The sequence below is a fragment of the Danio aesculapii genome, chromosome 11 (genome assembly GCF_903798145.1).
Source record: "Danio aesculapii chromosome 11, fDanAes4.1, whole genome shotgun sequence".
In the NCBI taxonomy this organism is placed as follows: domain Eukaryota; kingdom Metazoa; phylum Chordata; class Actinopteri; order Cypriniformes; family Danionidae; genus Danio; species Danio aesculapii.
This window is the reverse complement of record NC_079445.1, coordinates 35,211,379-35,236,851: the sequence shown is the minus strand read 5'-3', so window position 1 is coordinate 35,236,851 and position 25,473 is coordinate 35,211,379. Positions and strand designations below refer to the sequence as shown.

The 25,473-nt window shown below is 34.4% G+C and overlaps 1 protein-coding gene across 2 annotated transcripts in view; it reads right to left on the bottom strand.

Annotated features, from left to right (window-relative positions):
* Nucleotides 1–25,473, bottom strand: part of slc38a3a (solute carrier family 38 member 3a) — an 82,659-nt gene that overhangs the window by 18,280 nt on the left and 38,906 nt on the right. For both annotated transcript variants that reach the window (XM_056468010.1, XM_056468011.1), the window contains 6 exons: nucleotides 19,716–19,789; nucleotides 17,515–17,607; nucleotides 15,455–15,536; nucleotides 7,896–7,978; nucleotides 7,721–7,779; nucleotides 2,446–2,610 (listed from right to left, as the gene is read on the bottom strand). In XM_056468010.1, coding sequence (XP_056323985.1) covers nucleotides 2,446–2,610; nucleotides 7,721–7,779; nucleotides 7,896–7,978; nucleotides 15,455–15,536; nucleotides 17,515–17,607; nucleotides 19,716–19,789 — 556 coding nt within the window. The remainder of the gene's footprint in view (nucleotides 1–2,445; nucleotides 2,611–7,720; nucleotides 7,780–7,895; nucleotides 7,979–15,454; nucleotides 15,537–17,514; nucleotides 17,608–19,715; nucleotides 19,790–25,473) is intronic.

Genomic DNA, 25,473 nt, shown 5'->3' with positions numbered 1-25,473 from the left:
TAAAACTGTAGCACATTACAGAGAGCTAATTGTAGCTGTGATTAAGACAGAGTTGGACGGAGCTCAGGCCTGGGCTTATTAAAATGCCGGTTCTGTGCACAAGGAGATGGACTTTTAACACTCCTGACTACAGACTTTTACACTAATCTCTGACAGTAAGGAGCATATGTGGGAAAACTGCAAATGGCAGTGTGAGAGTTGTTACTTATTAATGTAAAAGGATGTGTTTAAGCTAATATATGGTCACAGACTGCAAAAAATGGAATCTATTCATGTAATGGATGGATGGATTTATCAATGGGTGGATGTATGGATGAATTTATTGATGGATAGATGGTTGTATGGAAGGATGTGCGGATAAATTTGTTAATGTGCATGAATTGATGGATGGATATATTAATATATGGATATAAGGATGTATCCATATATTAATAGGTGGATGGATGGATGATGGATGGATATATTAATTTGTGGATGAATGGATTAATTGATGGATGTAAGTGGATGTATGGATGATGGATGGATATATTAATAGGTGGATTGATGGATGATGAATGGATTTATTAATGCGTGGATAGATGGTTGGATGGAAGGAAGGATTTATTAATCGTTACATCGATGGATTTTTTTAGATGCATGAGTGGATGTATGTATGGATAATAGATGGACATTCCAATATACCAATATATATATATATATGGATGGATTTATTAATAGGTGGATAGATGAATGAATGAATGAATGAATGAATGAATGAATTGATGGACTTATTGATGGATGGATGGATTCATTTATGGATGGATTTATTGATGGATGGATGGATGGATGGATGGATGGATGGATGGATGGATGGATGGATGGATGGATGGATGGATGGATGGATAGATGGATGGATGGATGGATGGATGGAAGGATTTATTGATAGATGGATGGATGCATGGATGGATGGATGGATGGATGGATGGATAGATGAATGGATGAATGGATGGATGGGTTTATTGATAGTTGGATGGATGGATTTATTGATAGGTGGGTGGATGGATAAGATAAATGGATGGATTCATTGATAGGTGGATGGATGAATAAATAGATGAATGGATGGGTGGATAAATGGATGTTCTGCTTAATATTTTTGTGGAAACAGAGATACATTTGTCCATGGATGGATAAATTGACAGGTGGATGGATGGATAGATGGATGAATGAATGGATTAAAGAATTTATTGATAGGTGGGTGGAAGAATGGATGGAGGGATGTATTTATTGATAGGTGGGGGATGGATGAATAGATGGATAGGTTTATTGATAGTTGGGTGAATGGATGGATAGATGCATTTATTGATAGGTGGGTGGATGGATATTTGGATGATGGATTAGTAGGTGGATGGATGGATTTAATAATGGAAAGATGGATGGATGGATGGATGGATACATTTTATTGATAGGTGGATGTGGATGGATGGATAAATGGATGGATATATTTATAGGTTGGTGGATGAATGGATGGATGAATGGATGGGTGGATGGCTGGACGAGAGAATGGTTGTATGGATGGATTAATTGATAAGTGGATGGATGGATGGATGGATGGATGGATGGATGGATGGATGGATGGATGAATTTATTGATAGGTGGGTGGATGGATGAATGGATGGATGGATAGATGAATGGATGGATAGGTTTATGGATAGATGGATGGATGGATTAATTGATAGGTGGATGGATAAATAGATGAATGGATGGGTGGATGAATGGATGTTTTGCTTAATATTTTTGTGGAAACAGAGATACATTTTTCCAGTTTTCTTTTATTAATAGAAAATTTGATAAGTTAATGTAAAAAAAATTAAAAAGGTTCTAAAAAATTATAAGGTTCCTCATAATTTATTCAGTCTAAAGTGATTCTAAACCTTTATAAATTTCTTTCTTCTGCTGAACACAGATATTCTGAAGAATGTTGGGGGAAAAGCATTCCTCTGTTGCATTTCTCGGCATTCCTCAGTATATCTTGTGTTCAACAGAAGAAAGACACATTTTTGAATTGACCATCCCTTTTAAAACCACATCTCATCAAAGGTTCCAAAATTCCAATTATTATTGCAAAAATATTATTACACATAAGCTGAAAATCCAGATTTCCATGCAAAGAACTGATATCTGAACTGCTGTTCGGATTAAGCCCAAATATATCTGAGTCATGCAATGATTTATTAAGAACTACAGTACAGTGTGTCATTTGATTTAGCTTAAAGTCTTATATTGCATGACTCAGAAGAAAGTCACAGCACGATTTCAGTATGTCGGCATTGTAAGTTCCTCAATAACACGCACACACACACACACACACACACACACACACACACACACACACACACACACACACACACACACACACACACACACACACACACACACACACACACACACACACACACACACACACACCTGTGAGTTGAGGTTGAAGAGGCGCGGGGTGCAGGCCGGGTCTCCCTCAGGAGTGATCTCCACTCCTCCAGGGTCAGCAGCTACACTTGTGTTAAAGCCCAGAACTGTCCTGTTATGAGAAAAGTCTTCAAAAGGACATTTCACCTGAAACTTCTTATAGATCACCTGGAGGAAGACGAGAAAAGATTGATAGTCTTTCAGTAGTTGCATTTCTCTAGCAATGACACTTTAAGGATTCATATCATCAATTAATGTTTCTTTCTATTAGGGTCCACTAGTTAGTAGGGCTGGGCGATGGGACAGAAATCTCATATTATGATATACAGGTGAAGTGAATGTTATTAGCACTCCTGTGATTTTTTTCTTTTTCAAATATTTCCCAAATGATATTTCACAGAGCAAGGAATTTTTCACAGTATGTCCTATAATATTTTTTCTTCTAGAGAAAGTCTTATTTGTTTTATTTTGGCTAGAATAAAGCAAAACTTTTTAACAATTTTAAGATTAATATTATTAGCCCTCTAGTCAGGGGGTAATTAGTCATGACAACACAAAATAAACAATAGAGCATAATATGAAACGATAGGACTTTTCATTTTGTAAAACAGCTTATATCGTCATATTGCACACATGTTGCTACTAATTAATAAGACTTTTTTCAGCTATATGTATTTAACACGCCAAAGCCCACTGAATAATATTTGATAGGCACATTTTGAGCCAAATGAGCACTTGAAGAGATGATGCTAAACCTACAAGTACTTTGAGGACAGCAGAAATCTTGATTCAAAGCAATGCACAATGCACAAATTGCACTTAATTTCTTTGTTGACCAGATCATGTACATGTATTGTAATGTACAGTGCTCAGCATAATTAAGTACACACCATTTTGAAAATGAATATTTTTATCCATTTCTCAGTGAGTATAGGCAATGTATTTTGGTTCATTTAAGCAAAACAGACTTTTTAAACAGATATATTTATTCAAATAATATTTTAATCACCAAACATATTTAGAAATTGAAAAATAATACAATTAAATTCAAGAAAAATATTGCAAAAAATTTATTACAACATACAAAATTTCAACTAAATTTTTTCTTTTTTTGCTTCTCTTGATTTTTCCTCTTTTTTTCCTAAATATAAATTTGGGTGTACTAGTGTTTGGAGCGTTATCGTAAGTTATTTTGTTAGATTAGCTCCAGATTTGGCTTCAGTACTGACTAATCTAATGTATATGCACAAATATAATATTGTATAGCTTCCTATTAAAAATCAGAATTTAAAAGAGAGATTTGTGAGGGCTGTACTTAGATATGCTGAGCACTGTATATGCTTGGCTGCTGTAATGTCCACTGTATCCTCAACACCTTAACTCTTTCTGATTTTGATTGTAATTTAATGTATGTGCAAGTTTTGTGCAGCTGCTTTGGATTTATTGTGATTGATTATAATGTATTGTGAAAAGTGCTAAACAAATAAACTTGAATCATGATCAAAAGGTCTCTGAAAAAACTACACTATAAAACTCTAAACCTTTAATAATCAATGTGATGGTTTATACTTTTGTGTAATTCTAAAGACGATAACCTTCATATTTGTTATTTCCTTGTGTAACCTGTACAGATTTTGTTTTTTAATAATTATTTTTTAGGGGTTTTAACCTTTATTATATAGGACAGTATAGAGTATTGACAGGAAAGCATAGGGAGCAGAGAGTGGGGAAGGATCGGCATAGGACCACGAGGCCGGAATCGAACTCGGGTCGCTGTGATCACCAGAGTGCATGTGTCGATGCACTAACCACTACAAAACTGGCACCGACAACAGATTTTTAAAATAAAATAAGCATAAGAATAATTCTATAAGTCAAATTTTATAATATATAACACTTCCTAGAGTCTTTTAAAACATAAATATCAGCAAATGTTAGATGTTTTTGTCACATATATAATAAAAATATAATATAATGGAGTTTTTTTTAACCATTTTCAGCTAAATGAGCTATAACAGCGGCATTATTATGAAAAAAGGTTTATATATGTCTAAAGATTTTTTTAAGCTGCCATTTAAGGGCTTATAATGGTTAAAACTTAAACTATGCATTGTTTACATGCAAATGTAGGCAGTAATCTGTTGATTTATGACATTTTCTAATATCATAAATCAGATCATGACTCTTTTGATGGTGTTTTCGCATCCCAAAATCTACAGTAACATATTTCTCATACAGTTTCATAACATTTTACTATGGTTTATGATTTAGTAAGGTTTTCCATGACCCTGAAGGTGCGCATATCATAAAATATTATTCATCTGGGTCACATGACCAGTTGAGTGAGCTCCATTACAATTGTGTCTTTTCATTTGGTGTTTGCTCCAGTGCCAGCAGGGATGATTTATTTTTCAATCTAAATATTATATTATATAAATACATTTTTGTTGGTTTATGCTGTGTTCTAATATCACAAATCAGATCATGATTAATTTGATGGTGTTTTCACATCACAAAATCTACATTAACATATTTCTCATACAGTTTCATAACATTTTGCTATGGTTTATGATTTAGCAAGGTTTATAACGACACTGTAGGTGCACATATCATATAATGTTATTCATCTAGGTCACATGACCAGTCGAGTGAGCTCCATCATCTTTGTGTCTTTTCATTTGGTGTTTGCTCCAGTCCCAGCAGGGATGAACACTGAGTAGAAAAGATGAACACTGAGCAGTGTTATCATATTCAGACAGGACCACAGAATGAAGCCTAGACGGTTTCATAAATCCAGCATGAAGATGTGGCACAGCACACGCTAGCATGAGGACAGAGAGAGCGAGAGCCGTGTGCACAGATTAAAGCTCCCCTCCAAAACTAGGTCAGTGAGGTGCACCAAACACAACCCCACTCTCACACTCATCCAAAACACAAGCACATCCCAAAATCCCCCGGCTTACTAGCAGATTTATAAACTGCTAATTGGAACCGTATCAAGATTAAATATTAATTTTCACGCTCTCAGCGCATTATTCTGAAGACATTTCAAAATAGCAGAGTATAGTGCTTCATGATGAGAATACTAAGCGGCACATGGCAGCTGAATGAAACATTGAGGCAAAAAAAAAAGAAAATCTGTCATTGTTTGTTCTCTCATACCGCACTAAATCTGTAGGATGTCTTTAGTGGAAGACCAAATAATATGTAATGCTGCAATACTGCATGAGCATGAGGGCTTTTGGTTGCAGTTGATCATTTTGAGTGACTTTAGACTTTTAGAGATTTTAGACACAGTATACTGACAGCAACAAGTGTTATTATTAACTTATTGTAAATGCTTTGTTACAGTACCTAAGATAAAACTAACAAAATAAAATACAGTACTATAAAATAAAATAAAAATGAAAAACTAAATTAAAAAACTAAGAAAATGAATGAATTAATGAATGAATATACAGTTGAAGTCAGAATTATTAGCCCCCCTTTGAATTTTTGTTTCTGTTTCTAAATATTACAGAGCAAGGAAATTTTCACAGTATGTCTGATAATATTTTTTCTTCTGGGGAAAGTCTTATTTGTTTTTGGGGCTAGAAAAAAAGCAGATTTAAAATTTTAAAAGCCAAAATTATTAGCCCCTTTAAGCTATATTTTTTCGATAATCTACAAAACAAACCATCATTATACAATAACTTGCCTAATTACCCTAACCTGCCTAGTTAACCTAATTAACCTAGTTAACCTTTTAAATGTCATTTTAAGCTGTATAGAAGTGTCTTGAAAAATATCTAGTCAAATATTATTTACTGTCATCATGACAAAGATAAAATAAATCAGTTATTAGAAATGAGTTATTAAAACTATTGTTTAGAAATGTGGGAAAATGTTTTTACAGGGGGCTATATATATATATATATATATATATATATATATATATATATATATATATATATATATATATATATATATATATATAAACTTAATTAAACTATATTAGAAAGTCAAGTTGAAATACTTTACAAAATTAAGTAATATAATAATTAATGATAAAATAAAATGACATAAAAAGACAACAAAAGGCTTGATAACTGCCATATGCACTCAAATATTAATGTTTGTTGCTTGTTCAAACTACCTATTTAAAATAAGCTGAAACAACCCAGTTCTTAACTTAATAATCACCTAATTTAATAACTGAATTCCTCGTTGTCCCAACACAAATCAATTGTGTGGAACTCAGCATTTTTACCGTGCAGCTGGATGACACGCTGTAAAAAATGCTGGGTTTCACATAATTCCTTTATGTTGTGCCAACACAAATCAATTAAGTTAACTTAATCAAAATTAATTTAAGTGGATTAAACATAAAACAATTAAGTTGTCCCAAAAAGTTTTTTAAATTTGTGTTGTTTCAACTCTTTTTAAATAAGTAGTTTAAACATTTTTTTGAACCCAGGCTCATTCTGAAAATGTACCATTATACACATTTCCAAAGAGCGTTAAATACGCCCCAGGAGGTACAATCTTTTGCAGTTTTTGTTTTCGCGAATCCACCAGAGACTACTGTATACGTTTTTTGAGATCTCAAATTTCTCTCACGGGTGCCATTTGCACCTGCTGTTCTCGCATAAATCCACAAGAAGCTGCTGTCGACTGACTTACTGACTGACTGACTGACTGACTGATTGACTGACCCACCCTCTCTCCTTCTCTAAACCCAACAAATAGTGTTTTCCAAAGCACCCATTGACCTGCTCACCCACTTCCCTAAACCCCACTGACAGTTTTAAAAAGCAATCCGAAAAAAAAACCCTCGCCTGATTTTTTTACCACGTTTTTAGATTTTACCACATTCTCACCCTGTTATTTAATTGTTTATGTTATTTTTTGGCTTCTGTTTTTTTTTTTTGTCTTACCAGCTTTCTGGAACCGTTCTTCACCAGACTCAAACCCTTCTTCACTGTGTCTCAAACCCTTCTTCATCCGTTGATGTACATGGTAAGCTACTGGACACACTGGTAACAGCGCGAAAGCCATTCATACCGAGGTAAGCATTTGGTCAGCTCGAAAAGGAACGGTGTCACACCGCTCCTAAGCGTTCATTTTAAAGACGAAATGCAGCCATACGTACATCTGGCTATATAATTTGCCATCTCCAGAAATGTATACAGGGCTACATTTTCAGAATGAGCCCATAATGCATCTTTTAAGTGCATGAGGTAAAGCAAATGATGATGTTTTTATTGAATAATTCCTGTAACAAGGTCAACAAACGTACCGAAATAAGGAAGAAGACCATACAACTGAGAGAGAAGCCGCTGGTGTAGCCCAGGTACCCTGAAACACAGTGTGATGAGCTTATTAACATTTACATTTTAAAGAGACGTAAAAGAGAAGCTGAACAAGGGGTGAGTGCAATTAAATATAAGATTCAAAAGTTTGATCAAACTTACCGAGCTGCTTCATTAAAGCCAAAGGCAAGATGACAGTGCACGATACAATGACCACCAGGTAATTACCATTAAAATACCACTCCCTGCCAAACACATAACAGAAGGAAAGAATTACAAAATATATTTAAAAATCTACATTTGATAGCTAAAAGTAAGGTTGACAATGAGATATTATTATATTTTATTATTATATTATATTATTATAACTGAACATAGGGAACATACTATAGTAAGATCTGTTTTTAAATTTTAGCTTTAACTGGCATAAACCAACACATTTTTACATCATGTAGTAACCTTTGTTAAAATGTAAAATCTTTTTCTGTGATTATTACTATTAATATATTTAATCACTAAACCACTGTACCATTGCTGTTGTAGACATTAACTGAAAATAAATCGTATGGCTTCAAGTAGCTTACTGCTATATAAATATTAACCCATTAACATTTCCCTTGTGCATATGGATCAGTGGTTCTCTTAATGTAATGCACTGTAATTCCATAACAGCACAGTAAATATTGTATACTGCATACTGCAAATCACATTACCGAACAACACCAAGACATGCTGATTATTGTGATGTGCGATCAAATAATGGTTATTTACATCCAGACTCTTGTGCTCTGTCTATGAGAGGCCAATTTAGAGGGCAAATCCTCTCCTTCTCTCATCCTAAAGCTGTTAATCTTGTTATTCTGCCCCCCATTAAGACTAAAAACATGGTGACAAAGACTGTGTGACTTATTCGGGACGGCCTGTACCCTGCTAGGAAATTCAGCTTGATGTGAGACAATAGAGCAACTCTATCAGGCCAAAGAAGTTCAGCGAAGTGTGAATTTTATGAAGATAAAACGTTGAAATCTGATTGAAATAAACAGTACCAGGTACTTTGAGAGCTGTCATTTGAATAATTTCTTAGTAGGTCAAGCTGAACTGGAGGTGATGATGCTTGACTTTGGTACTGGTTGGCTCAGGATGTCTCTCTCTCTCCTTGTTTGTGTAATGTTCATTTTCTACCACAGAAGTTTCAAATGAGCAGTAGTGCGAGTCAGTGATCGAAAGGCTTGCCAATTCTTGTCTAAACACTGAGTTTCTTGCTTTCAGTGAGTTACTTCTGCACCCCCCAATGTCTAGTCTGGATGAGGACATGTCTGGACGCAGAATGAATGGGCACATTTACAGGCACATTCTTAACCAACTTTCTTACTAAAGAGATTTTTAAAAAATACTGTGCGCAAGTAGTGCCTTTGCCAAATAGAAAAAAAAATACAGGAGCTTTTTTGTCTTTTGTCTGCATTTCTTTTCTTTTACAAAAAACATTTAGTTGTTGTTGCAATCTGTAACTAAAATATCAAATAACCGAGAAATCATTGGCTGTTTCTCAATTCCAAGAACGCAGAGAACGAACTTGCGTTCTTGTGGAGACCGGTCTTGCCAGGTGTCCTCAGAAGAACGTACTCGGGAGAGTGCGAGAACAGAGAACGTGTCATGTGAGAAATGAGATGCTGCGTTCTTCCTGATGGTCATGTGACCTTCGCGTGTTTTTTTTGAAAATTATTTAAACATTACAGAATTCATACAACGATTTATTGTTTTTCCCCTTTTCAAAATAAAATATATAAAATAATATATAGAATATACAAAATATAAAAACTCCTGAGGTAAATAAGTGATATCTCTGAACTTTAATAATAAATCTATTTAAAATGTTGCGCTTCCCACCTCCAGTCGCAATGACTTCTGGGACTTCTAGAGCGAGATCGGTGCTCAAGTCTGCATCGGTGCATCCTCAATATCAAGAACACATCCGGGAAATTTCATGCGTCCTCTGTTCTTGCGTTCTTGAGTATTGGAACTGAACTTTGGCAGTTGATGATGACGTTACACGAGAACACGAGGATGCAAGACCGCTGAAGAACGCATTTTGAGAAACAGCCATTATTCCCTTGATTTTGGATTTAAAGGTCACTACACCATGAAAACATCCTGGAAGTTTCAGAAATCAGAACTTTCTCATTAGTTTAAAAGCAGCTTATATTGAAGTCAATCTGCTAAAACAACAAGATGTGGAACGAACCACTTTATTGTGTAATAGTGTGACTAAAATCTACCTCCACAGAAGAAGATCAATCTACATTACTGCATATTTTTGTTTAGCCCTGCCCTCTAATTCACACTGTATAAACAATGAGAGGCTGACACAGGTCTACAAAGAAACCAAATATAAACACTTTTGGAAAAATTTAAAAAAAGTGAAAAAACACTGTCCTGTTCCTTCTGCTGTGTTGCACCACACAAGTGTACATGTTTTTATTAGGTTCAAAATTGCTTTGTAAAATTACAAATAGGTTGATATGTACTTACTATTTAACTGCAGTGTCCATCTAGGAAGCTGTCATACATCATACATGCTTTGGTGGACACACAGGCTAATCTTAGAAGTAAATTGAACTGTTTTTTTAAATATGCAAAATTGTGGGCATTTACTTTTGAGCTTACAATTTGCTACACCTATTCAAATGGTGGAGCTATTGTAATCGGTCTTAAGAGAACAGTCCAAAATTTGTAAAAATGTAATTTAAGGGGACTTATTACGCAAAAATCACTTTTAAAAGGGGTTGTGGCTACAGTGTGTAAATATAGCCAGCTTCTAATTGTAAAAATGAATCAATTCTATCACACTTGATAAAAACAGTCTGCAGAAACACTTTAACTGACATTCTTCCTTTGTATGTGTCATCAGAGGGGGAAAGCCCTGCTCATTAGTGACAACCTTTCTCTTATTAGCATAGACAGCCCTGAGTGAGAAGCAGTCATCTGGCATTAGAGTTTTAAATTTACCAATATGGTGACACACAGAGGCGTTTATAGCTCCACCCTCTTTTGAAAAGTGGGCTGGGTACCCGATCTCATTTGAATTTGAAGCAAATCACCAAAACTGATCCGAATTTGGATCAAAGGCTAAAAGGGGCTGCTTCAAAGAGTTATTAAAAAAAGTGTGGTATTTTAAGCTGAAATTTTTGACTTATCAGACTTATCTTACATTTAATTAGACATTTTCCCAATAGCATATACTACTGATCAACTTTTCTTTTTTGTTGTCAGGAGTAGAATTTAAAAATCTGGCAAAATTCTTTAATCCTGATATGTATGTTCACGGGGCAACAATCTACTTCAGAATCTACTAAACACCAGCTATGATTCAGATTCAAATTAGATGTATACAGAAAATACATTCGAGAAATGAAGCACAGTTTCCTTCCAATGAGTCAAATAGAACAAAATCGTCACTTGGACCAAATGGCCTTTTTTCTTATATAATAATTGACTTCAGAAGACGAAAAAAGCAATGAACGTGCGATGGCTTTTGGAGACACTCAAGACAGTTCGGGGAAGTAATAACATCAAACCACTTTGATGACAGACTTTAGCTAATGGATTTTAGAATGACCAATACAACATTTCAGATGTTTTACAATATGGTACGCCATCCCATTGTGCTTATTTTTTAGTCATCACATGATATGTTAAAACTAAATCACATGACTTTTTTGATGTGCATATTTCCCATATTTTTCATTGTAGTTTATGTGCAGTTTTACTTATCAGATAAAACATTTATATTACTCAGTTGTACGCACATAATGCACATTTATGGGCATCTTGCTGTTTACATTTTTTTCCATTGTGTTTTTTATGCAATATTCCAAAATGCATATAAAATGGGGGATGTAAACATAGCTACTGATAAATAGCTTGCTTCTTATTTCAAAATATTTCCCATTTTAATGTATTTGACTTCCAAAACTTCCTAAAACACACAAAATAAGCAAAGAAAAAAATCTACCGACTTCAAACTTTTGAAAGGTTGTGCATATAATCTCCCTTTTTTTTTGCTAGATTTTGTCTTCCTTGATTTAATGAGGTCAAGATTTACATCAATTTGTCTCAAATTAAATATAGTGTCCACATTAGCTTATATTCTTTAATAAAAGCATTCTGCAAGTATTAATTTACACAAGTGTCACACATGAAGATTCATGCGCCCTGCCTGCTAAAACTGTAATGAATAGTCACTGTTTACTGCGTCCAGATCCTCCGCTCGCCTAGAGAGGTGAGGAATTCAAATGAGGCAGCCAAAGGTCGTTTCTGTGGAGTTTTTGAGGTGTCCTCCAGAGTGTGTGCACAGGCCTTCTGTCAGACCCAGCACCAGTCATCGCATCTGCAGTCAGCCTGCGTCACAGACCGTCACACACACACATACACACACACATTTCCTTGGCAAGCGGGTGCTATAATCAGGGAGATCTGACCTTCACGCACATACGAACCTATTCTCACTGAATCCAACCTTATTTATCATCGTTAACACACACACACAGTTAAACCAGAGGATTCTACTGTGTGATTCTGAAATCCTGAGGGACGTATTGATTCCAGAGAATCTGCACACATACTGTACACAAACTGGCAGAAATCATTACCAGGGGCCAAGCTGATGCGTTGCTAAAGCTAATGCCCTCGTGCCCATATTGAAAGGCTGGTATTTGACAAAAAGAGAAGGAAATACCTTGGATAGAGGTGTTTTTGCAGACTCCACTAATCAAACAACGCTTTTCCCTTTGGTTTCTCAGTGCAGACCTTTGCACACACATTGCTTTTGCTCCTTCTTTCTTCTATTATCTTGCATGCATCCCTAAGGACAGTTTTTTTATGCATTTTTTGCAGTCATGGAGCTCTTATACAGTTGAATTCAGAATTATTATCCCCCTTTGCATTTTTTCTTTTTTAAATATTTCTCAAATTATGTTTAACAGAGCAAGGAAATTTTCACAGTATGTCTGATAATATTTTTTCTTCTGGAAATTTGTTTTATTTCGGCTAGAATAAAAGCAGTTTTTAATTTTTTAAACACCATTTTAGGGACATAATTATCAGCCCCTTCAAGCTTTTTTTTGGTAGTCTACAGAACAAACCATTGTTATACAATAACTTGCCTAATTACCCCAACCTGCCTAGTTAATCCATTTAACCTAGTTAAACTTTTAAATGTCTCTTTAAGCTGTATAGAAGTGTCTTGAAAATATCTAGTAAAATATTATTTACTGTCATCATGGCAAGATAAAATAAATCAGCTATTAGAAATGAGTTATTAAAACTATAATGTTTAGAAATGTGTTGAAATGTGCTCTCTGTTAAACGGAAACTGGGGAAAAATAATTAGGAGGGTTAATAATTCAGGGGGCTAATAATTATGACTTCTACTGTTTAAATATTATCTTTGTCTCTGTCAGGCGTTTCTATTAAAACAGCTTAGAATTCATAAGAATTAGACAGAAAACAGACAAATGCTGAAATACATCACACTGTAAAAATCTGTTAATTAAAAGTTGCCCGTAGCTTGTGATTTATGTTTATTTACACTTTGGGTTGTATTATGGCACCACTGACAACTTTTGATGCTGAAAATGTCCTTTTGACATTTTGACATGAGATATATATTATAAATAATATATTTAAATATCTCTACATAGTAGAAAAATGATATTACAAAAAGTCATGACAACAAATGTTTTATGTATTAAGTTATTCAAGTTTCAACTAATTTATTTTTTGTTATACAAAGTACGATTTTTAGTTGGTTTGACTTTTGTAACTTGTGATGACTAGAAAAGTTTATTTCATCCAACTAAATGTATTTTTATAGTGTACATTAAATAATCCCCTTTTGTGGTTGGTGCTTCAAAAGGTGAAGAAAGTACTGGCAGCTCAGGTCAAGTTCCCATAATGCAATTCATGAGCTACAGGCAGCAGATTTTTTTACTATTATTTCTTGTGACAACATATAATGATATATATATATGTTGTTTAATAATATATGTCCTTGTTTTTGCACTGCATTAATGGTACTTTTATTCAGGAAGCATGCATTAAAATAAACTCATTTGTGATGTAAGATTTTATTTATCCTATTCTCTCACACCAGAGTGTGTGTACTGTACATGAACATGTAAATACAAAAAAAAAAAAAAAACTATCATGCACAATAACAATACTATTTACAACATTTAACTATACTGTATTTTAATGCTTCTATAATGCTATTTTAAATGGCCCAGTTTTGTTTTGGAATTGAAGACCAAGTATGAACCAAGCTGCAATATTCTGCTCTCCCTCGTGAAGCTAATACGGAAGTAACTGAAACTGTAATTTATCGAAACTCCGCTAGGGCTGTCTCCATAATAGAGCACACTTCTATTGAGCCCCCTGTTAAAATGGTCAACTTTACAGCAGAAAAAAAGTGTTTACAGCCTGGTACAAAAACTATTTTGGTGTATAAAGCTAATATTACACTTCATGACAACTGTGAGAGGTGTAAATTATTTTTTTTTATAACTCCTCCTGCATAATTAAGGGCGTGGCCACTTGAGTGATAGCTAGGTCTTGCTGGTCGCCATCACGTCACCTCAGATTATTCTGGCTGATTAGCTGCTGAACTTGACATATACATCATACTTTTGTTTAGTTTTATGTGGCTTCACACAGTCAATTGTGTTTTAGAGTTACTTCTTACAATTATCAGATAATTTGGTATGCTGTGCACTTAATTGTGCTCACAAACCATTCAAGTGGCCTCCACTTTCCTGCTGATTGAAATTCTTAAATACTTATAAACCATCTACATATGTATTTGATTTATTTAAGATGATTTATTATTTATAATTTTCTTTATAACTTGAATGCGCATCAGAATCTAACAGATTGATTAGCTGTAGGCTTTAGAACAGTCTGCCATACAGTGTTATGCCTGGATTTAAAAAATTGTCTTGCATTTACTAACGCAGACTATATTGAAAGCATTTGGAAGTCATTAGCGTTTTCCTCCTGTAGAAAAACATCGTAAGAACAATGATCAGTAGCTTAAGGTATTACAACAGTGTGACACACTTGATTTTGTATACAACCAAGCACAAGTGGTCAGAACACAAACAAGTCGCGGGTAATGAAGTATTAAGCTTTTCTCCTAAATAAAAGCCCATCTAAGCAAAATGCTCGCTCACGCTCTGCTTTTTTGCCCCTTTTTCGCGTACTCCTGGGTCGGTGCGATGACGTGCAAACAAAACGGCGACGGTTAGCCATGGCCACTTGTAGCTTCATTTGCGCTCTTCAGAAACCTTTAGACGTGACGTCACGGATACTACATCCAATTTTTTTACAGTCTAAGGTGTGAACACACCATAACAAATATTCAGCTTTGAAATCATACCTTTAATCACGTGAACAAGTAGAAAACCTCTTCTGAATCTTTATATAAGACTTACAGTATGTTGGTCACTGAACTCATCCATCATTTGGTTTCCATTTAATATCACTGTTGTCTAACAAAAACAATGAAAGACAGATCGTATGTTTTATTTGCCTTTCTGGCAAGTCTTTCTGTGTGCTGATGCCCTGAGATGATAAAAATAGGTCACATGGTAATCCAAAGCCCTGATGTGGCCAAAAAACAAGATGATGTATTCCTGTTGCTTTCGGAGAAGTTTAAGCACACTCACCCAGATGGATTGTCCACCTTGAGAAAAGCCTGGATGACCAGCGGAAACTCATACTTTACTATGTACAAGTAGCTGGACATGGCTGTGAGAGGAAAGAGAGACAGGCTGTGAGATTCACGCACACACACACACACACACACACACACACAAACACACATACACACACACACACACACACACACACACACGCACACACACACACACACACACACACACACACACACACACATATATATACAGTAAACACCCTAATCCAGGACGCATTGGTCTACTCCAGGGGATTGTGGTTATTATCCTGGAAGCAAATGTCACAGTAATGAAGAGAATCCGTTCTATATTTAGTTTTATAAACATGCACCAAACGCCAAAAAGCTCAAGGTCTTTTTCCACAACTGCAAAGTAAATCACAGTTCATATGACAAAACCCTTTAAAAACTAGACTTAAAACATTAAAAGCAAAATATGAAATGATAAAAAAAAGATGAAAATAAAAAAATATGTAATGCTATAAATAGACTAAAAAATTTTTCACTAATACAATTTTTGTCAATCTTAAGTATTAAGTAAAGTAATTATTACAAATTAAAAGTTTAAAGTACAAATAATTACAAAAAATTCATACATTCATTTCATTTTCCTTCGGCTTGGTCCCTTATATATCCAGGGTCGACACAGTGGAATTGTGAACACAGTGTGAACTGCCAACTATTCCATCATATGTTTTACGAAGAATGTCATTCCAGCTGCAAACGCAGTACTGGGAAACACCCATACATACTCTCATGCACACACACTCATACACTACAGGCAATTTAGTTCGTCCAATTCACCTACTGTATAGCGCATGTTTTTGGACTGTGGGGGAAACTGGAGCACCCGGAGGAAACCCATGCTAAAACGGGGAGAACAAGCAATGCCAACTTGCCCATCCAGGACATGATTCGTGCTAACCACTGAGCCATTGTGCCACCCGAATTACGAAATAATTTTAAATTATTTTTACAAATAATAATACAAATAAATACATTTTTACAATAAACTAATTACAAAATAATGACAATAAAATGGCAAGAAAAAGTAAAGTAAAATGACTGAAATGAAATATGTTCTTTATTTACAAGTCTTATTGTTTATAGACTGAAAAATAAAAACAATTTGTTGGCTCAACAAGCATTATTTATAAAGGTTTATCAACATACATTTCACTGAAGTTTTAGTTTTACTTAAAATATATTAGTTTTTTAACTTAAAAATATAAATTAAAATATGCGCATAAGTTTATGCGTAAAGTGAATGAAAAACAAATGTAACGGCATGTCAAACATTGCAGTTACTTTGAATTTAAGTAGACTTAACATGAAATTTGACCTATTTTTCTGGACATCTGCATAATTAAGTATATATAACCTGAAACTTGCCTATAAGTATATATTCACACCTGAAACTTGTCTATAGCACTTATTCACTGTTGCTCTTATAGTTGTGTAAATTGTTTCCTTGTCCTCATTTGTAAGTCGCTTTGGATAAAAGCGTCTCCTAAATGACTAAATGTAATATAATTAACATTTTTTTGTTCATTTTACATACAGCTTTCAGTTCAATATATTTAAAATGAGTGATTCAAAAATAGTGCAGATCGTCTATTGCATATTTTATGTAAATCCAACACACAATTTTTACTAGTGTACTTGCTCATACACTCATACAGTGTTTATAAACATTTAATAAAATAAATTGCATTATATTCTGATTAATTATGCTAATTATATAATTTATGCTAAATCGTGATCGTAATATTAACATAAATTTGTGCTGAAATAAACTGCAGCCTGAGAAAATGAGGACAACATGGAGGAAAGGGAGGAAAGGTTACTGTGAGAATGAAGGAATAAAAAATAACAGAGAGATGACCTACAGTGTAAATGAGAAACATGACATTGCGATCCATCTAAGTCCAGTCAGTTTCTCTGTAGAGCTGTATAGGTGTGCTTTGCCCTTGATGGGGGTCACAAAACAATACATAGTGTCTCCTGAGATGTAACTGTTTGACACTGTCTTACCTCCAATGTTCTGCAGGGTGATTGCAATGCCGGCTGCCATCTTGCCTGGTGTGCCGAAGGCTCGGTAGCCCAGTTGTTCATAAGCTCTAATGCCTGACAACAAAGCAAAAAGACATTAATGAACACACTATAAAACACAGCAATATGATAAATGACATAAATAAAAAATAATACTTTCTTTGTGGTATTAATATGATTTTTATTGATATTAAATAGTGTTAATAATATCCATTTATTTAAAATGATATATGATTGCAATAATAATGAAAAATACTAATAATTAGTACAGTAATAATAAATATTTCTGACAAAAATCCTGTAAAATATATAATGCATTTTTTTTACAAATTTAGTTTCTTTGTATTTATAATTTAATAATTAACAACAATTTATAATTAAATAAAGCAATTTACACTTAATAATTTAATCCTAAATTCTTTAAAAGAAGATGCTTATACAAAAATATATTTAAGAATAATTACATTTCTTGTATTTATGCTGTATTAATGTATCTAAGAATTATTATGAAACATTTCTCTTTATACATAAAATTATTTAATCACTTTATAATTTTGTTTACATTTAAATATACAGCAAAAAGATAAATATGTTAAAACAAAAAAAAATTTTTAAATAAAAATAATAACAGAATTGACAACAGCAAAAATACATTTTCTTTGACCTAATACAGCCCTACACTTTATAAAAATATAGTTAAATAAGGGAAGAATAAGTATTTAACACTTCACCATTTTTCTCAGAAAACATATTTATAAAGGTGCTGTTGACTTTGAAATTTTCACCAAATGTTGGTAACAGCCAAAGAAATCCATATATGTAAAGGAAACAATATTAATTAGTTTTGAAATTAAGTTATGTGTAGTAAAATGAAATGACAGAGGGAAAAGGTATTAAACACATGAAAAAAGTGAAATGTAGAAAGGCAGTGAACGCCCAGACAGCAGCTGAAATCACTCAGTAGTTCTTCAGTAACACTCTGCCCTTCATCAGTGTAAATAAATTTTAGCAGTCCAACATCTACATTAGCAGGATGATGATGAAAGCAGGGTGGACATTTCAGCAAGACAATGATCCAAAACACAGCCAAGGAAACTCTCAAATGCTTTCAGAGAAGGAAAATCAAGCTGTAGAATGGCCCAGCCAATCACCTGACTTGAATCCAATAGAAAATACAAAATAAAGATCAGATTTGATAGACGAGACCCACAGAAGATTTTAACACTCGGTTGAAGTCTGTGAAAAAATCACACTTGAGCAATCCATGTGACTTCATTCTCCATATGAGAGTCGCCTTTAAGCTGCCATAACCAAAAAGCCTTTTATATAAAGTATTTTCTCCTGTAATTTCTTTGTTATTACACATAATAATTATTTTCAGGATTTTATTTGTTTTGTTTTATTTTTAAATCTAGTTCAATTTCATGTCAACAGCATCTTTAGAAAAAAAAAAAAAAAAAAAAAAAAAAAATATATATATATATATATATATATATATATATATATATATATATATATATATATATATATATATATATATATATATATATATATATATATATATTTTTTTTTTTTTTTTTTTTTTTTTTTTTACAAATAAGACTTTCTCCAGAAGAAAAAATATTATCAGACATACTGTGAAAATTTCTTTGCTCTGTTAAACGTAATTTCGGTAATATTGAAAAAAGAAATCAAAGAGGGGCTAATAATTCGGACTTCAACTGTATACTCTACATGTTACTGTCATTTTAAATGATTAATGATTAAACTCTATCACAAAGCATCATTACTAAATGGCTCTCATTAAGCAACTATCATATCATTATTCAAGGTGACCATATGGTAAATATGCATTTGTGGTGACAATGTAACCGTGGGCTTATCGTTGATGCAGCGCTGACAATGACAGCCACAATTGATCAAGCGCAGCAGAAGCTTGGCTATTTTTAGCCTAATGCACACCAGAAATATTCTGGCCAATTAAAATCCCTCACAGAGGAGTGAGGCAGATGGTCACCGAGCCAAAAGAGATGTCACATCAGTTAACACCTCCATCTAAATCAGCTCTTCATTTTAGCTCAGGGCAGCAGGTCAAGAACAGTTTTTTTTTTCTTTTCAAAATCATAATAAATTATAGAGGAGAGCTAGAAATTGGTTTTGGGTCAATGTAATAAAATACTCACCCACAACGCCTGAAGATTTTAGCAGCAGGTGAATGGAGTATGCAGACAGGCCAGCAACAACAGTAAGGAGAATTCTGGAAGATAAAAGAAAAGCAAATGTATAACAAGAACTATGGACCATTTCAATGTAGTGATGTCATTGGCCCATGAACATTTTCTGCTTGTTGTCAAACTATTGCATAATTGTTACAAGAGTCAGTTCAATGATGACTTAGCATAATAACAGCAATCATAACATTGTTTATCAATATGTAGATCTTTTTGGATTTTCAGAAGCTAGAGAAATTAAATATGTATGACAGGAAATATGTTAGAACCATTGTTATTGTTTACCCTCATCATAAAGGGTCTATAGAATACACAAGACATGTCACTTGTATAGTTTTGAATGGGGAAAAGTGTAATATGGTTAAAGAAGCCCCGCCTTCTAGTGCAGGAGCCAATCATCGATCCCTACAGACTGATGATTCTCAGGGGGAGGGGCTCGGAACAGATGTGAGTTTCTGCAGATTTTTTGGGAGCACACTTCGGTCATCAATAATGCGACTGTTCAGTTTAACAGGAAGAGAAGCGCTCTCGCTCTGCACAGTGGACATTGCTTTAGTTATATCGTTTTGTCTTATTTTAAGTCATTTGGGATGCAGTGACACACAGTCAAAATTTTTGCGGAACAGATCCACCACTTTCATAAATGATGATAAACGTCCTCGTGCAGCACGTATTAGGAGGTTTGCTGAAGATGAACTTCCCAAAAGACATTATAATTTGAATGACATCTATACTTATGTTAGTCTATTTTTCATTATACTGAGATCTCCATAATCCTGGACCAGGCCGTATCCTGAGCAGATGCTGTGGTAGTCATGGAGGAGAGCATGAGACTGATTCCTGAAAGACCCCGGTGACAGACGAGTCTCAGTATTGATCCCGTTGGCCAGCCTGTACACCCGCCAGTGACCTACTCACACCTGCAGCTTCTCCATGATGGACGTCCAGCGTTCTCCAGCCCGGCGCCTAGACTGCAAGTCTGCATAGGAAGTTTGGCCAGAGGAAAAATGGTCGTGCTCAACTGAGCCTGGTTATTCTCAAAGTTTTGTTCCTCGCCACTGGCTTACTTGGTTTTGGGACTTGTGGAGCTGCGCATAGATGGATTTGCTCTTCAGTGTTTGAACTTTCAGCAGTGAAACTTAAACCACACTGAACTGAACTAAGCTGAACTTCTATGTTAAGCAGCTTTGACACAATCTACAGTGTAAAAGCGCTATAGAAATAAATATGAATTTAATTAAATTACTAGGTTGCGCCTGGAAGGGCATCCACTGCATAAAATATGCCAGAATAGTTGGCGGTTCATTCTGCTGTGGTGACCGCTGATAAATAAGGGACTAAGCCGAAGGAAAATAAATGAATGAATAATAATATGAATATAAATAATGACAATAAAAATAAACATCAAAACAAAATGTGAATATAATAATAATAACTTTGAAATCATTAAAAACTAGTAAGAGGAAAGACTTCTTCCAAGTAATAATTTTATCTAGCAATTAAACAAATTTTGACTGTATATCTAAATGATATCTAAAATACAGTCGCATGCCCAATGGTAAGAGTTGAAAAGAAGTTATATGGAAGATGGAAAAATACTAGACAGCGTGATAACCGGCCGTTTACAGATAAACCATAAATGCAACGGCAACCTCCAGCTGCCAACATCTGGACAAACATCTCAAGCTGGGAAGCCGAAACACGCTCTACTGAATCTTTATCCTGCATCCAAATGTCCTGTTTAGTCCCTTTGCCTAGTTCCAGAATGTCTTGGCATTTGTACTGACCAGGCCAACCGCTCTCTGCCAAGCACTCGGTTTCAACTCAGCACTTTCTCACGTTTTCCCCTTTCCTTCTTTTTTTCCTAAATGACGTGTCAGGAGAAGTCAACGAGTGCAGTTCTGCTGGAACCACCAGTGCCCTGACTTAAACAGATATTCAGCATCAAATAAACCCTCCCCAGCTTTGACTAACATTCCAGTCATTTTTATAAAAGTGGAATACAACTAGTACAGCTAATCGCCTGCGTTTAATAACAAATTACGCTAGAGGAGGGAGCATTATGGGATTAAAAAGCTTTGAAAAATCTGATAAAAGACCGAGACAGAACATGTGATTTGTTCAGCAGCTGCAGCATATTAGTGGATGCAGCTGGCCTGAATGAAGACACTATACAATCGGTTTAGCATCTTATCACTTTCTGCAACTGATGATTGTGATTAGATGTGATATTGTCCAAGCAAAGGACACAGTACAGTTCCTCATTTTGAAATAGGTCTAGTAAAAATGCATCTTTTTTTTCTAAGGCATTCCATTTAGTATGAAACAGATTTTTTTAAAACATATTTTTTATAACCTCGCCATCCAACATGTACTTAGTGCACACCGAGTTTTGACTTGTACATAATTTAGTAGTATCATTGCATTTTAAAGGGCACCTACAATGAAAATCTACTTTTGTAAGCAGTTTGGACAGAACTGTGTGTATGTATAGTGTGTCCGCTGTCATATATAAACACAACAAATCTCTTTTTTTAAATTTCCTGATGTTAAAATAGGATCCAAATCCCTCCTATTTTGTAGAAGTGCGGTTTTCCCCGCCCATCATAATGATTAACGGGTGCCATGTCTCCATAATAACATGTATACTCGTGTCCACGGAACAGTTTTTGCAAAGAAACTGAGATTAAAACATATGTTACAAGTCTCTGTGAACAGCTGCACCTCAATAATTAATTTTATGTTTAAAACTTTTTTAAAACAGTGCAGTTTGTAATAAAGAGAGTAAAACCACTATGTAATTCTTAACCGCATCTACATCCGTGTCTATCTCTATCATTGACGACTGTTTATCAAAGGTAATGCATGAATAAATAATCTGATGAGTATTTGGAGCTGAAACTTTACAGACACATTCTGGCGACACCAAAGTCTTATCTTACATCTTGTCCCGGCTGGGTCAGTGGGCATTTCTGTGTGTAGTTTGCATTTTCTCCCCATGTTGGCTTGGGTTTCCTCCAGGTGCTCCGGATTCCCCCACAGTCCAAAGACATGCGGCATAGGGGAATTGGATGAACTAAATTGACTGTAGTAAATGAATGCGAGAGTGTATGGGTGTTTCCCAGTACTGGGATGCGGCTGGAAGGGCATCTGCTGTGTAAAACATGTGCTGGAATAGTATGCTCGACCCCTGATAAATAAGGGACTAAGCCAAAGGAAAATGAATGAATGAATGTAATTTGAAAACAGCTGTGCTGCTAAGGCCATGTCCACACTAATATGCTTTCATTTAAAAACGCATATTTTTCTCTCCATTTTGCCCTACTGTCCACACAGAGACTGTGTTTTTAGTAATCAAATATGCTGTCTAAAGTGGATCATTTTTGAAAGCGCCGTTTTCATGTGAAAATGGAGGCTTTCGAAAACAATGACGCATTTTAGTCATGTGACCAATTCAGCTAACATGGTGAATGACATTGTAAAGCAGATGTTTTGAATGCTGTCCATTTTGACAGCTTTATTAAAGATTAACGTCAGCTTGTACATGCTCCATATTGCCTCTCTTTAGGACACAGAATGTTTAGTGGGAGCTGTTGTTCGGTGGCAGAAGCAGACGATGACGCCGACAATTTGCAGCGTCCTTTCAAAGAGATGGAAAGTAAATAAACGGCAGGTGGACAAGACACAGGTAAAACTGTCTTACGTCTGTGCGCATACGCAGTACATGAATGAACTTTTAGTGTTGAAGAGGCCAAGAATTAAAACCAATAGTGTGGACATGGAGCGTTTTTAGACGAAAACGGCATTTTCAAATTTATCCTGATTAGTGTAGCCTAGCCTAAATTTTTTTTTTGTGGAAACCAAAATATTTACTCTTTTTTTCTTATAATTCTAAAAACAGATTGTTTTGAAATGTATTTGTTTTGTAACATTAAAATTAAACTGCCAGATTTCATTAATTTAATGTCATTGCTTAATCAAATAAACAAACAAATAAATAAATAAATAAATAAATAAATAAATAAATAAATAAAAAAGAATCTTACTAACCCCAAAACTTTCAAAATAGTAGTCTAACTAAAATATTTACGTTCATGTGAATTCATAATATCCATTTTTATTGCTGTTGTTGATTATTTTCACCACATAATGAAATACACTGGTAAATAACATTTATGCATTTCAAGAGTTAATCTAAGATGGAGACCAATCCAAAGTGCTGTGATACATCTTGCAATTTATTCTGAAGCATGTGGATGTGTTTCTCCATCTACTGAAGGGTTTTCTACCAAGTGGTTTCGTAAGTTCTTACAGTATATTGAGGGAAAAACACATCTTCAGCAAATAGAGGAACAAGTGAGGACTGTAAACACACTGTTAAATGAGACTCCAGCAGAACTCCATCGCTGAAGCTATTACAGATGATTTCAATGGAGAATTTATGAAGATTTAATCAAGTACACTGCTTCAGCAAAATATTGCTTCAGACATCCATTTCATTTTTGTTGTCATATCTAATTTGTATGACACTTTTATTGCATCCACTGTATCAAGACATGCCCCATAAACATGTCTGTAATTCCAGGAAGATGAAATAAATGCCTGTCTTTGAGCAATAACATTTCCTCATAAGCCACAGGAAGCCAAATTTCAAGGCAAAAGTTGAGGATTTGTTGCTTGTTGTAATCTCGCTCAAACAGCTGCTGCGACTTAAAGACGTCTTCAGCTATTTTTCATTTAGGTAACATTGTTCCAGATGTCTTTCACTAATAATTATACGCTTATATTGAGTTTTATTAATTCTAAAATGCAAAGTGCTTTGGAGATACTGCACAATACATTTATTCAAAACTAAAATTTCGGACTTCTCTATCTCTGAAACACCACAAGAGACAAATGTGTGATAATAGGACAAAAAAATCCAGCTCTCCATTTAAACTCACGCTTGTCTAGAAGAAAATAAAAGAGGAAATCTGCATGCTGTTTTGTTATGCTGGATATTCAAAGCCGTTTTTGTTGTGTAATGCTGTGTTTTTCTGGGAGTCGTGGATTCACTCTCACCTTTAGGGGACTATTGTGTTGATATGAAGTGACACAATGAATTCAAGCCTGAAGACAAGTCTCAGCTCTCACAAAGGCAAAACCCAACATCATCTCAGAATCTGTCCTTTATCTTTATCATACACCATATATAACATTCATCATCACAGATGTTGCCATGAATAAAGTTTAAACCCACTCACAGTTTCCCATATCTATGCATCGTTACAAATCACAGATTATCCCAACATTAATCCAATCATAACTTCCCTCTACCCCCTCCAAAAAAAAGCAAACAATCATATATATGTCCTCTGATGAAAGAAAAAAAAAATCAGTAAATAAAATAAAGCTAACAATAAAGGAGTGAATAAGAGTAAAAATAAACTAAATCTTAAGAGACACAAGAGACAAATGTAGTGAAACAGTTATTTCTATGAAAAATATTAAATGTTATATGGTTTTATAATATGTTCTTTTTCACCTTCAAAAACAGTAAAATTGTACAAATTTTATGAATTAATGTTTTTTTAAATGACATTTGCATTTAAATTATATGACCTATCCAATTAGATTTGGTTTTATAATATTAAATAACTAAATTTAGCTTTTTAGCACTAAAATTACAAGTCCAAGTCCTGTTAAGATTTATTTAAAAAATGTTTCATGT